The following is a 13,443-nucleotide window of genomic DNA, read 5'->3' on the forward strand; positions in this document are numbered from 1 at the left end:
GGAGAAGGGACTATGTTATCTTTAAATTGTATGACGTGAGAGGTTGTTAGAGTAAAGTGAAATTGTCTGTTGGGGCATGTTGTTGTATGGAGATCAAAAGCACATATGTGTTAGGGACACAGAGTCACAGAGGTTTGGACTCCTGAATGGAAGCTCCCCCAGATGGGAGAATTGAAGAGTCATGGCTGGCTCAGGAGGAGAGAGGGCACAGGATCACAGGGGGTTGGGAAGGTGAGCTGTGGTCAGGAAGGGAAGGCTCCGGTAAGATTAACAGTGGGAAGTAGAAGGGTTACTGAGCACCATTGTGAGGTTTGTTATGTTTACTCTGGTTAAATAAAACACTAGTGGTTTTTCAGCACCAGCAATGGAACGCATAGTCAGTCAGGGTGGAGAGGTTTGAAGAGGACCCTCAAAATAGTTAGGAAAAATGGCCAGGATCACCTGATATATTTAAGGCAAGTGTCCTGAGAGGAAACTGCACGGGGTAGGAAGGCTGTACTAAATGTAAATGGAAATGTCTATACTAATGCTTATGTCCGAAAGTGTTTTATGGGGCAAATTGTACAGACCTGATATAACATGTAAGAATGACAAATCAGAGGGAAAGGGTGGAATGAAGGAGGTCGGAGTTACAGCAATACAATCGTGCAGTGACTCTCAGTGTAGGCGTGTGTATACCTTGATGGCTCAAAGTTTAATGAGACTTTGAGCATGGCTGCTGTTCCTTTCCATTATGTTGCATTTTGCAGCATTTGTGGCTTCTCTTCTAACTGGTTTATTCTGTGATTGAGTCTATATATTTTAAAAATGCAACTCAATCTTACAGTCCATGCTGAAACAGCAGAGCTGTGACTTTACCCATGTTCTGTTGTTTCTGGGAAGGAATTGTCTGCTTTTCTGTCTTATGGAGGTGTCTTTGGTAGCAGTGCTATTGTACGTGGATAGGAGTAGAGATTTTTGTTTAAAGAAGGGATCCAACCTCTTTATTATGTATTAAAAATACAGTGTATCTTCTTCAAAATTGCAGCACTTACTCTTTCAGTACCGTATGGATGTTCTGAGAATTTACATGTAAATCTGTTGATGACTTTAGGGATTCAATTGAATTAAAAATTTAGTACCCTAAATCAGAACTTTCTTTTGTCTCCAAAGATCTCACTAACAGATCAGCACAGACCCTTCAAACTTCCAGGATAGTGGAAATAATGAGGGAAAGGATAAATAGCCCTTTTAAAAAATGTAGCCTGTGTACAAGATTTCAGTGAGTTTTAACCATACAGGAAGTTTGAAGTCTCTTCTGTTACCGTTGGAGACAAGAGAGTTTCAGCCTTAGTGCTAAAAATTTGTAAAGAACCTACTTTACAATAATTTTGATTCCTAAACTTATTCATAGGTTTCCTTGTGAATTCTCAGAACTTTCATTCTGTAGTCAAAGAGGAAGTGCTGTAATTTTGGGAAACGTGCAGTGTTTTTCATACAAACCAGAAGTCAAATCTCTGCTTTAAGTGCAATAATCAGCCCAGCCTTAACTATGGAGTTTTTACTAATGCCTCCATAACACTTAGCATTTTTTAGTATATATATCTCAGAGCTCTTCACAAAGACTGGGTGAGCATCATTTCCTTCACTGTACAGACAGGTAAACTGTGGCCCAGAGAGGGAAGGTGACTCACCCAAAACCACACAGCAGGTCAATGGCAGAGTCAGGAATATAGCTCAGGAGTCCTGGATCCCAGTCTGATGCCCTATCCCCATGACATGCTGCCTCCCAAATTCTCCTAAACCTTGGGGGTGCCTGAAATCTGAACCCCTATTCAGATCTGAATTTTGTAGAGGGCTCCAGGGGCCAACTGAACCTCCTAGTTCAGATGTCTCCGGAAATGCGAGGTACCTGCAATTGGAGCTTGGGTCTGAATGTTTTGGTTTAATCCCCTCACTGCTTTTCCACTGGGTTTCTTTTAGATCCTTCGGTTCATCGGGGACAGGAACCTCCAGAGCTGGCAGGAAGTGCTCCTGGGTAACTACATCACCAGCCGAGGACTGGGCAACCCGGCCCTGCGCAATGAGATTCTGAGTCAGGTGGTCAGCCAGGTGTGGAAGAACCCAGACATAGAGCAGAGCCAGCAAGGCTATACTCTGATGGCTGCACTCCTGAGCGCATTTACCCCTTCGCCAGCACTGGAGAAGCCCTTGCTGAAGTAAGGAAGGGGGAGAGATGGCTCCTTTTTTATTGCTGTTTACGGAGAAGAACAGCATGTATTAAAGGCAGCTGCCTGATTTGCAGATTCGTGTCAGACCACGGGCTGGAAGGCTACAATGCCGTTTGCCAGCGCAAGATCCTCACGGCAATGCAACAGACAGACACGGACCCTGAGGTCTCCCGTGCCCATCCCCCCACCCTGTTGGAGTGGACCGCTAACCAGAGGAGAGGGAAGATGGTGCTGGATGTCTTCACCTATAATGGTAACTAGCTCCTGCCCTTCCCAACTTCGATCCCCTGTGAGGCCTCTGCTGACACAGGAGTTAGAAAGGGGGCTCACCTTCCCGTGGCTGGAAGTGGGCACAAGACCTGTGCGATTTGCTGGCATGAGCATGAGGGTTTGAACCTGGTGCCCATCCCCTCCCAAAGTCAGAGGCTGTTCGGATTCAGGGTCTTGCCTGTTGTAGAGACAGAGGCTGGAGGCTCATCTAGAGCTAGATCCAAAGTTTCAGTTCTTTTGGGTTCGGCCTATCTAACCAGGGATTGGTGCCCTGGCTGCAGCCGTCACTCGCTGTTCCTGCTCCAGCTAGGACAAAATCTGCCTCTTCCCCTGCTCCCCATTGCTCTGTATCCTCCAGCATGAGCCACTTTCCCTGCTGTTCGCTGATTAACTGAACCTCCAATCCCGGCTTTTTTCCCTCCCCCAGAATGTTTCCATTCTAAAGTACTGCCTTTGAACTTAGTGTGTGCTTAGCACCTCTGCAAACCAGGCCTCAGGTGACACAAGTTGGACTTCTGCAGCGAGCGGCTACAGGCACCTGGCTACTGATTAGAGCTTACACACGTGGGATCCAGAATGCCCTGGCATTGGCAAGCACACAGTAGTTATGGAGCCCCCATGTGCTAGTCCAGAGAGAGCACTCAACCTGCTCTTGGCCCCTCTGGGTCTCCTTAGTAGCCTGGGTGTGAGATCCTCCAGCAGGGCTCTCCACATGCTGCCATCTTGTGCTGTTTTGGGTTCTGTGGAAGGCTCCGTGCTGACTCTCTCTTTCCTGGGCTAGAGGAGAGGTTCTCTGCTGAAGTAGAGTCCTGGACAACAGGGGAACAGTATGCAGGCTGGATCCTGAGTTCAAGGTACAGTCCAAGGGGGGAGTGCTGTTGTTCTTTGGGTTCACATTGGGCAGGGCTGCAGGCCAGGAGTAATAAATTCATCCCTGGAATAGTTGCATTTCCCACCATCACCTGTTCTCTCTCTCTCTCTCTCTCCAGTACCTGTGCATGGGATTGCACTGTTTATACCTCCAATAACATAAGAATTGCCAGACTGGCTCATTTAGTCCAGGATCGCACTTCTGAATGTGGCCAGCACCAGCTGCTTCAGAGGAAGTTGAGAGAAACCCCATACTGGATAATTATAGAGTATGAGGGACCAATTCTTCCTGACCCCAGGCCCTTAGTGGTTGGCTCCTGCCCTGAAGCATGAGAGTTTGCAGCCATTATTTCAGAATAGAATTCTGTGAATAGCTTGGGCTCTTGAGCCTCTGTGGACTGAACAGTTTTAACTCCGAATGGTTTAGTACTGTGGGAAGTGGTTGGGATTGGACAGAAGGGAAGAGATTGAAAGGTGGGTGGGTGGGATCAAGGACTCCATGATATGTCATGGAGCCTCCTATGACTTTCTCTTCTGTATTCCTTTTTGACATTGATGTGCCGATGCAGCCTGCTGTGGGGGGGGGGGGGCGGGTGCAGATGATGAACCCGAAAAGGGTGGTGGTGGTGAGGATAATAATGATTCCTAGCTCTCTTTTCATTCATAGATCTCAAAGCACTTTAAAAAGGAGATCAGTGTCATTGTCCACATTTTAAAGATGGGGAAACTGAGGCACGGGGCTAGGAAATGACTTACCTGAGGTCAACCAGCAGCTACTGGAAGAGCCAGGAATAGAAGCCAGGTCTCCTGAGTCCCAGTCCTGTGTTCTATCCACTAGGCCACACTGTCTTTGGGCAGGCCAGCAAGATGGGGCTGGTGAAACCCTGTGTGGCAGAGCCCAGTGAAGTGCTCTCAAGTCAGGAGGAGTTGTGTGTCTCCCAGTGTCTGTCCTAGCTCAGAGCACAGGGAAAGAGGGAGGACTGTTGATCCTGGGGAGAGAAAGAATGGCCTTGGGGCATGGGAATTGGCAGATCTGGGTACAGTCCCTGGCTCTGCCAGATTCTCTGTCTGATCTTGGGCAAATTACTTAATTACTCTGTGTCTCACTCTTCCACTCTGAACAACAGGGATGGTGATCTGTCCCTCACAGGGGGCTATGAGGAGAGATCCATATATACTGGGGGAGGGTTAGGGTTAGCAGGGGGCTGGGTGGAGTTTGCTGAGGGGAGGAATAACCAGCCTAGACTAGAAAAAAATGGCACTAAGGGAAGGAAATTGAACTCTCTTCTTGTCACCATGTCTCCCTCCCTCCCTTCCCCCATTGCCCTGGTGTTCCTCTGCGCTGAATCTGCCATTTTCTTCCTCTCCCTCTCTCTCCCTTCTCTCCCATTCTCAGGGGTTTGGATAAGGACCCTCGAGGGTGGTCCGTCTCCATGCTCACAGGTGAGGTGTGGCGGGACCTGCCTGGCTGTGACTTCATGCTGGATCTCATTGGAGAGATGGAGGAGGCCGGCCACTTTTCCCCGTCCTCGACTGACTATCCCATCACACCCGAGTGCGAAGGGAGCCCGTCCCGGAACGCCTCTGTGGACATGTGAGTGCCCCTCACTGCCTCCCAAGCATACAGCCCCACTCCCAGCACTTAGTGCTTTTCTCAACTCTCTGACTTTCCCTCCGACAGGATAGACTGGGACATCCCTCCTGCACCAGGCATTCAGGCTCCATCTTTCCCTCCTCCCTTTCTGCCACCGTCCTTGGACACTGAGAACATTTACACAGGTGAGCTCCTCCTCAGGAGCGAGGCAGGCACTCAAGGAGTCGGACAGAGTAGAACCCCAGTGCACGGGTGGCCGAAGTCAGCAGCACTCAGGGAGGCAGGGGTTGGGGAAGGGCTCATATCCAGTGTAACGAGACTGGGGAAGGGAGGGGGAGCTATTCCACACCTAACTGGTAACTGGACCCTTGTTTGCTCCCAGAGCTGGGAGTCCAAGGTGTCTCAAGGACCCCCAAAGGCCTAGATCACTATGTGGATGACCTCTTCGACCCCGTGCTCCATCAAGGGTCCAGAGTGCCAGTAAGTCTCATGCCACTTCCTCCCCTCTGTCTGTCTACAGCTGCATTTCCTTCCCTCTCTCCCTCCTTCAGCCTGTCATTCTGTATGTTCCTTCCCTGAAGTTCAGCTTGGTGGGATGGGGAGATGTGATCCCAGCACACCTGTGTGTGTCTGATTGTCCTGCTGCACACTCTGTCTGTCCATCTGCCCCACCCCCTGTCCTGGTGAGCCATGTAACGCTGGGCTCTCTGTAGGATATGGAAAATGGAGGGAACCTGGCTGGACGCATGAAAGGAGGTGGAAAGATTGGACCCACTCAACAAGGAGCCTTTCATTCTGCAGGTCAGTAGGGAGGTGGGGGAGTGAGCATCCTGGGTCAGCATGTGGAGAGGCTGTGTCAGGGACTGCTACTGGGCCGTAGGGGTGTATGAGCTAGTGTGGGTCAGCTGGTCTCTAGGACGAGGTGAGGCCACATGCTCGACTGATTGATTCACAGTGCGTTCTTGACTGGGTCAGCGCGTGCCTCGGGAGGCTACAATGCTCTTGGGAGTAGCCCTGGAGACTACTGAACATAACATAAGAATGGACCTAGTTGGTCAGACCAAAGGTCCATCTAGCCCAGTATCCTGTCTTCTGACAGTGGTCAGAGCCAGGTGCCTCAGAGGGAATGAACAGAACAGGTAATCATCAAGTGATCTATCCCCTGTCGCTCATTCCCAGCTTCTGGCAAACAGAGGTTAGGGACACCATCCCTGCCCATCCTGGCTAATAGCCATTGATGGACCTACCCTCCATGAATTTATCTAATTCTTTTTTGAACCCTGTTATGGTCTTGGCCTTCACAACAGCCTCTGGCAAGGAGTTCCACAGGTTGACTGTGCATTGTGTGAAGAAATACTTCCTTTTGTTTGTTTTTAAACCTGCTACCTATTAATTTCATTTGGTGACCCCTAATTCTTGTGTTATGAAACATAGTAAACAACACTTCCTTATCTACTTTCTCTATATCAATCATGATTTTATAGACCTCTATCATATCTCCCCTTAGCCATCTCTTTTCCAAGCTGAAAAGTCCCAGTCTTATTAATCTCTCTTCATACGGAAGCTGTTCCACATTCCTAATCATTTTTGTTGCCCTTTTCTGAATCTTTTCCAATTCCAATATATCTTTTTTGAGATTGGGCAACCGCATCCACACACAGTATTCAAGATGTGGGCGTACCATGGTTTTATATAGAGGCAACATGATATTTTCTGTCTTATTATCTATCCCTCTCTTAATTATTCCCAGCATTCTGTTCGCTTTTTTGACTGTCGCTGCACATTAGTGGATGTTTTCAGAGAACTATCCACAATGATTCCAAGATCTTTCTTGAGTGGTAATAGCTAATTTAGACCCCATCATTTTATATGTATAGTTGGGATTATGCTTTCCAATGTGCATTACTTTGCATTTATCAACGTTAAATTTCACCTGCCATTTTGTTGCCCAGTCCCCAAGTTTTGAGAGATCCTTTTGTAGCTCTTCGCAGTCTGCCTGAGTCTTAACTATCTTTAGTAATTTTGTATCATCTGCAAATTTTGCCACCTCACTGTTTACCCCATTTTCCAGATTTTTATGAATATGTTGAATAGGACTGGTCCCAAAACAGACCCCTGGGGGACACAACTATTTACCTCTTTCCATTCTGAAAACTGACCATTTATATCTATCCTTTATACCTACTCTGTATCAGAGGGTGCCACCGTGCTCCTCTCCCAGAGTCAGATTGACCCCGGGCAACCATTGAGTTGCTGTGCTCAATGTCTCCTCCTGCCAGGAGTCTGACACCTTTCTCCATGTTGAATGTGGAGATGGCTCATCCCTCCCCCGCCCCATAAGCACATCAGTGGTGTCTCGGGTCCACCTTAGTCCTTCCCACAGCACTAAACAGACCCATCAGCATCCACAACATGGGCTGCCTCTGAGTGGAGGATTTTAATCTCTTTTATTGCTTCCTCCCAGCCTTCCCCATCATCTCGAGCTATTCAGAGGGTTAGTAAGTCTGAACCATATTCAGATTCTTGCTCTTGCATTTGGGTGTGTTTGTTCTCTCTCTCTCTCTCTCTCTTTCTTTGTTTTTTTGCCTGTTGGCTTGGAGTCCATGTTATATCTCAGTGGGGCGTGGCCAAGCGGTGCCGTGGGAATACCTGTGGCTGTTGCAACATATGGGACATTCGGGCAGCTTAATGATTATTGCAAGTTTGTGAGATGGTTTGGGGGGAAATCAGTAGCTATTGCAGATCTTTAAGGCATGGCCATGGGACACACTTGTGGCTATTACAAATCACGGCAGTGTGGCCAATTGCCAGATACGGCTAGTTAACAAATCAGCGAGGCATGTGGGTTCTCTCTTGGGGTGTTTTTAAATGGGTTGGAACAGGGCCATGGGGCAGGTCTGTACCGTTCTGTGGCTCTACGGGAGGGCGTGAAACCCTCCTGTTCTCTGCTAGCAGTGACCACGGCCTGGATGCCACAAGAGCTACCAGCTTTGTGCACAGCGGACCTTCCTGTTTCACAGCCTGGTGCGCAGCAGGGGCTTATTCCAGGAGAGGGAGGACAATTTTTCCCCGCATCCTGTCCTGGTGCTCCATTCTGTCTCTTCCCTGGGCTGTATGCCCATCCAGCCATGTTTGGGGGGAGACTATTAATGCGCTGGATATGGCAGGTCCAGAGAGCTTTGCCAGCAGTTGAAGACACTCTCCCTTCTAAACACAAATCCTGCAGACCTGGTTTCTTGGGATCAGTAGCTTCCTGGTTGGGCTGGAACAAGGGGTGCAGAGTGAGGCTGGGTGGGGTGCAGAGCCCAGAGCATGCTGTTGAGTGGAGTTAGTGTGTGCTAATCTGCCAGGCGTCCCCTCCTGCTTGGCCAGTTCTCCTGACGATTTCTGCCTGGATGTTGCTGTGTAGCCTGCTGGGAGTGATGGGAAGCCCCATCGCATGTCACCGTGCGCCGTAGAAATTTGTAGTGCCAACAGCAGCAGGTCTGCATGGGGTGCTGCCTGGGGCAGGGAAGCGCTTTCCTACTTGGAAGTCACTGACTGTGACTGTTGCCCTGTGGCATCTTTCCACCTAGGCTATCCTGGAATGATGCAAGTACCAGCTTACCAACCCATGCCAGTGATGGGTGGAATGCTGGCAGCACCCATGCCAATGATGCCAGCACCCATGCCAGGTAACAAAATGCAAAAATATCTCAGTAAATAAAAGGGGTGGTACCGTTTTTGGAATGAGGGAGTGGGCGGGTGTTGAGCGAGTATATTTACACTGGCCTTTCACCCTTGGAGTCCCTTTGAACTCTCTGATTCTATGATGCACTTTACAGATGACACATACAGGAGTTGTAGCAGCCACCCCTGAAATGCAGCCACCTCTGTGTTGGAGCCTGGCTGTTCAACAGCCCTATGGCCATGCACGATAGTTTAGAGCAGGAAATGGAAAATGCATGTCATATCCAATTGAAAGTGCAGGAGGGGTTTAGGGAGGGAGGCAGAGTATAGTCACCCAACATGGACAGGCCCAGAGCAATCTCTTGTTTGTGTGCAGGTGGGCAAGCTCCTGGGGTGGGCTCGGTTCTGCCACGTGCACCTCATTATCAGGCTCTGATTTTTCATTTGCCCCTGTGTTAGACTCACTACTTGCACCCCGGACGCTTCTGTGTCCCCAGCCTGATGTGCAGTGGACCCTAGTGAGCACTTGCCTGCTCCACTGGGAGGGCAGCTGCATTGGCCCCATTATTCTTTATTGTGTCGCCTCTCTCTCTCTCTCAGCCATGGTTGCGCCCCAGCCCATGGTCCCCGCTGTGGATCCCAATCAAGTCGCAGCACAACAGCAAGCCTTTATCAACCAGCAGGCCCTGCTCATGGTGAGTGGAAGGGAATGGGGGAGGGGGCACGTCTCTCCCACCGAGGCCAGTCTAGCTTGTCCCTGCCATGCTGCATTTCTCTACCATGTGCCTCTGAGAGTATTAACTGGTGTGTGTGTGTGTCTGTGTGTAAGTGTAAGGATTTGGTCGTGAAGTGAGGAACCCTTATTATCCCCATTGTGCAGAAGGGGAAAGTGAGGCACACAGCGGGTAAGTGACTTGCCCATTGCCACGTTATGGGTGAGTGACAAAGCTAGGAATAGACCACAGGAATCTCCAGCTCGAAGCACTAGAAACAAAAGCCCACAGCAGCCAACTGTGGAGTCACTGGGGATACAAATCCTGCAGCATCTCTTTCTGTCTGGCCCAAGGTGTATTAACTCCGTAGCCTAGCGCCTGACAATACATTAACCCTCTCTGATGGAACAACCTCATCACCGAGCGCTTTACGTGGATGGTGTGGTGGGTATCCAGAGTTCCTTGAGCATGCCTGCTTGGGCTGTGGTGGGTCTGGGTGTGCCTTAGCCCATAACACTGGGGAACCCCGAAAAGTTACATGAATAGGCCTGTTCAGGAGAAGATTGGTTCTGTGCCTCCTGGGGGAAGAATGGGGGAGGGTTTGCCCCGTCTCCGGTGTGTGGGTACGCAGAGGTCATGGAGACTTGGATTTCTTCTTCCAGGCGCAGCAGATGACCCTTCAGGCCATGACAATTTCCCAGCAGCAGCAGCGATGGAGATCTCCTGAGCCCTCAAGGCCAAGACGAGCCTTGACTCCAGAACCAGCTCCAGCTCCAGCTCCAGCCCCAGCCCCAGCCCCAGCCCCAGCCCCAGCTCCAGCTCCCAAACCAAAGAGAACCAATAACCACAAGAATGCTGCACCAGCAGCTAAGACACCAGAGCCCCTAGCTGATGCAGCAGAACCGGTACCAGCCAGGCTGTCTCCGGCAGCAAACTGAGTTTCCATGTGACGGTGCCCCTGTTCCTCCAGTAGCTTGGTGGAGATGGAGGGGGGTGGTAGAGAGCCTCGCACAGAGAGTTGTATACAGCTACCATGTTGAGACCTGTGAAACTTCACTCACAGAGGATTAAAGATGCAGGACCAAATGCTGGGGGGTGGGTTGCCATTGACGTCCATGAAACTGCAGGGTTTGCCGGTTCATTCCCATCTGGCCCTGAGGTCCATGCAAACACTGCAGTTTCACTGACATCAATGTCAAAAGTCTCAACACTCAGGCCATGTCTGTGCTACGGGGACTATATTGGCACAGCCATGGCGTCATTGCCATGATGGCATAACGCTGTCGTGTAGATGCAGCCAACACTGACAGACAGGGATTTTCCATCGCTGTTGTAACACAACCTACACTGACAGCAGCACTCTTCTGCCCACCTAGCTGCATCTCCGAGCTACTGTGCTCAGGGGTGTGGATTTTTTTTCAACCTCTGAGCGATGTAGCTGGATTACCTAAGTTTTAAGTGTAGACCAGGCCTGAATCCCTTGCCTTGTCCTGCGGTTACCTGCCTTGAGGGTGTGGACAGTGGTTTCGCTCTCCTTCCTGCCTCCATCCTTGGTTCTGGGCTCAGGTTCCTTACGGGTGTGGGGGGAGCTGGGTCTCCCTAGGGGTGTGTGTGAGAGGGGGCTCTCAGTGCAGCTCAGCAGGAACTATTGTCTATTTCATATAGCGCTGTCTGCACAGCTGACACACACACTTCAGAAAAGGGTCCGAGCCTGGATCAATCCGAACACTCCCGGCATTGGGGGAAGTTCTGGATCCAGATCGGAGTCTGAACTGCACCGCTGGGCCCCATCTGTGTGTGTGTGTGTGAGAGAGAGAGAGAGAGAGAGAGGGAGACGTTAAGGGGATTATGTGGTCAGCCAGGACAGAGGTAAATGCCCCATACTGTATGTGTGTCCACCAACAGTCCTAACTGGGCTTGTTTGGGGGGCGGGTGTTGTAGATCCACGTCTACCCAGAAGAACAGCTGACAGATAGTGATGAGGACTCAGACTTCCGAGACACCTTCCAGCAGAAGCAGGAGTACTTCCAGAAAATGGGTGAGTCGCTGCCAGGCCGTGAATCTCACCCCAAACGGGACCCAGCCTCCCCTGGCTTTAACAGCCGTAAGCCAGCCTGTTTCTGAAGCAGCTCCTGGTGCAGCAGCATGAAGCCCAGAATGGGAGCTGTGTGTGCAAAACTCATTCCAAGCCCTGTGTGATCCTGGCCCGTGATGGGCTGGGTTCTGGTTCTGAGTGGGAGGCTCGCAGGTTTCCTGAGTCTCCTGTTGAGTTGGAGAGTGTGTGTGACTCGTGCGGGGGATGTGACCCCCATGCAGAGCAAGTGGCGCTTTAACACAGAACTCTGCCTGCTCCAGCAGCAGCCAGGCAAGCATAGGGCCTGGTACCACCAGACCTAGAAAGACCTTGCCTGCTCTGTGCTCACCCCCGGGCCCTCCTCTCCTTTCAGGACAGCAAAAAATCCAGTTGAAGAAAGTCAGGCCCCCTTCCAAGAGCTGGACTCCCCCAGGAAATCCACAGCAGGAGGAAGAGCGGTCCAGCCCAGAGCCAGAGACAGGTGAGCCCGTGCACTGAGGAGGGTGTGAGACCCTGGCAAGTGGAGAGCTCTCCCAATGCAGGGCCAGATCCTAAGGGGGCTGAGCGCCTGTGCAGGACCCTGCTCCCTTGGACTCTCGACAGAGTCAAAGGATCCTGTTGTCCCCTGCCCAAGTTCTCCTCCAAGCGCCACGTCGACTCCTTGCAGCTCCTGGAGCAGCAGTGAGGCCCCTGGAACCGTGTGCTAGCGGCCCCACCCCTCCCAACTGCTTAGGGTGCAGATGCCAGAAATCCTGCTCTCCCCCCATTCTGGTAGAGTGGAAACACGCTGGTCCCACTGCCGTTGAGGCCTCCTGCAGCTGACGGTGACAGGAAAGAGGTGGGCAGCCATCCTTCTGATCTGGGAGACCTGAGTGGGGAACCTCTGGAGGCCACTGAGCAACACACAAATGCCCCTCCCTCCCTGCCTCAGTCCGGCTTTGAGCAGCGTTGAACCCAGCCTTGATGTCCTGCACAGTCGTGCAGGGTTGCACGAGCGTTCATTGGTTTTGTGACCTCCCTGATCAGCCTCTTGCAGTCCAACCTGGAATGAAGCAGCGGATTAGGGAGGAGAAGGCCATGAGCTTTGTGGAACAGGGGTAGCTGGGAAAGAGTAATGGAGCCCCTAAGGGCGTGAAGCCCCTCTGGGGAACAGGAGGCAGCTTTCAGTGCAGAGAGGAGGTTTCTCTTGTGCTGCTCACCGGCTCCATTGGTAAATGCCCTCCTGCCCTGCAGCCCCTGCAACCCCTTCGCCATGTCCCACTCCAAAGCAGAAAGTGCAAGAGAAGAAAGCAAAGAAGGAGCCGTGCCCTGTGGTGGCTGCAGACCCGGCACCAAAGAGAGAGCCCAGCCGGGAGATCCGCAACATTATTAAGATGTACCAGAGCCGGCCAGCCCCGGAGCCACAGCCCATCATACCCATCAGGTGAGGGGGTGGGGCAGGCGGGGAAGGGGAGGAATCGTGTCCCATGCTCTCTGTGTGATTGCATTGGTGCCATGCTGCCCAGTGTGTAAACTGGGCAGGTCTGTTTCCTCTTGCCCTCCAGGAGGCCATCCAAGTCCTTCCTGAAGAAGAGTGACCCCAAGAACGAAGCTCTGGCCAAGCTGGGGATGGCGAACCCTCAGCCCCCAAAATTGGTGAGCACTTCCCATGCCAACCCCAAACCAGCACACGTCCTATTATGGCTTCATCATCCTCCGATCTACTGTCTAGTGGTTAGAGCAGGGGACTGGGAGCCAGGACTCTTGGGTTCCACTCCTGACTCTGCCACTGGCTGGCTGTGTAACCCAACCACCCTAGCAATACCACTCGCTTGGTAGGATGGGTAATGGGTACTAATGCTCATTGATAATGCTAATTAACTAATGCTAATTAACTAATGCTCTTGGATGGGAGAGCACCAGGGTCATGACTTCAAGTTGTATATCAGTATGTGTTCAGGGCTGACCTAGGGACAGACCAACCTGGGGATTGCTGTCCACCCGTTGCTGGCTTGGCCATGGGGATCCCTGCAAGGTGATGTCTTTTTTCCACTGTGCTGTGGG

General features: G+C 51.2%; 1 protein-coding gene across 6 annotated transcripts in view; it reads left to right on the forward strand.

Annotated features, from left to right (window-relative positions):
- MYO15B (myosin XVB) overlaps window positions 1–13,443 on the forward strand; it is a 73,756-nt gene that overhangs the window by 37,808 nt on the left and 22,505 nt on the right. For all 6 annotated transcript variants that reach the window (XM_043497523.1, XM_043497522.1, XM_038371739.2 and 3 more), the window contains 14 exons: window positions 1,963–2,198; window positions 2,285–2,463; window positions 3,262–3,334; window positions 4,747–4,944; window positions 5,032–5,129; window positions 5,327–5,424; window positions 5,658–5,745; window positions 8,520–8,618; window positions 9,214–9,308; window positions 9,989–10,231; window positions 11,268–11,364; window positions 11,774–11,881; window positions 12,634–12,823; window positions 12,945–13,035. In XM_043497523.1, coding sequence (XP_043353458.1) covers window positions 1,963–2,198; window positions 2,285–2,463; window positions 3,262–3,334; window positions 4,747–4,944; window positions 5,032–5,129; window positions 5,327–5,424; window positions 5,658–5,745; window positions 8,520–8,618; window positions 9,214–9,308; window positions 9,989–10,231; window positions 11,268–11,364; window positions 11,774–11,881; window positions 12,634–12,823; window positions 12,945–13,035 — 1,893 coding nt within the window. The remainder of the gene's footprint in view (window positions 1–1,962; window positions 2,199–2,284; window positions 2,464–3,261; window positions 3,335–4,746; window positions 4,945–5,031; window positions 5,130–5,326; window positions 5,425–5,657; window positions 5,746–8,519; window positions 8,619–9,213; window positions 9,309–9,988; window positions 10,232–11,267; window positions 11,365–11,773; window positions 11,882–12,633; window positions 12,824–12,944; window positions 13,036–13,443) is intronic.

This window comes from Dermochelys coriacea, chromosome 14 (genome assembly GCF_009764565.3).
Source record: "Dermochelys coriacea isolate rDerCor1 chromosome 14, rDerCor1.pri.v4, whole genome shotgun sequence".
NCBI classification, from domain to species: Eukaryota; Metazoa; Chordata; order Testudines; family Dermochelyidae; genus Dermochelys; species Dermochelys coriacea.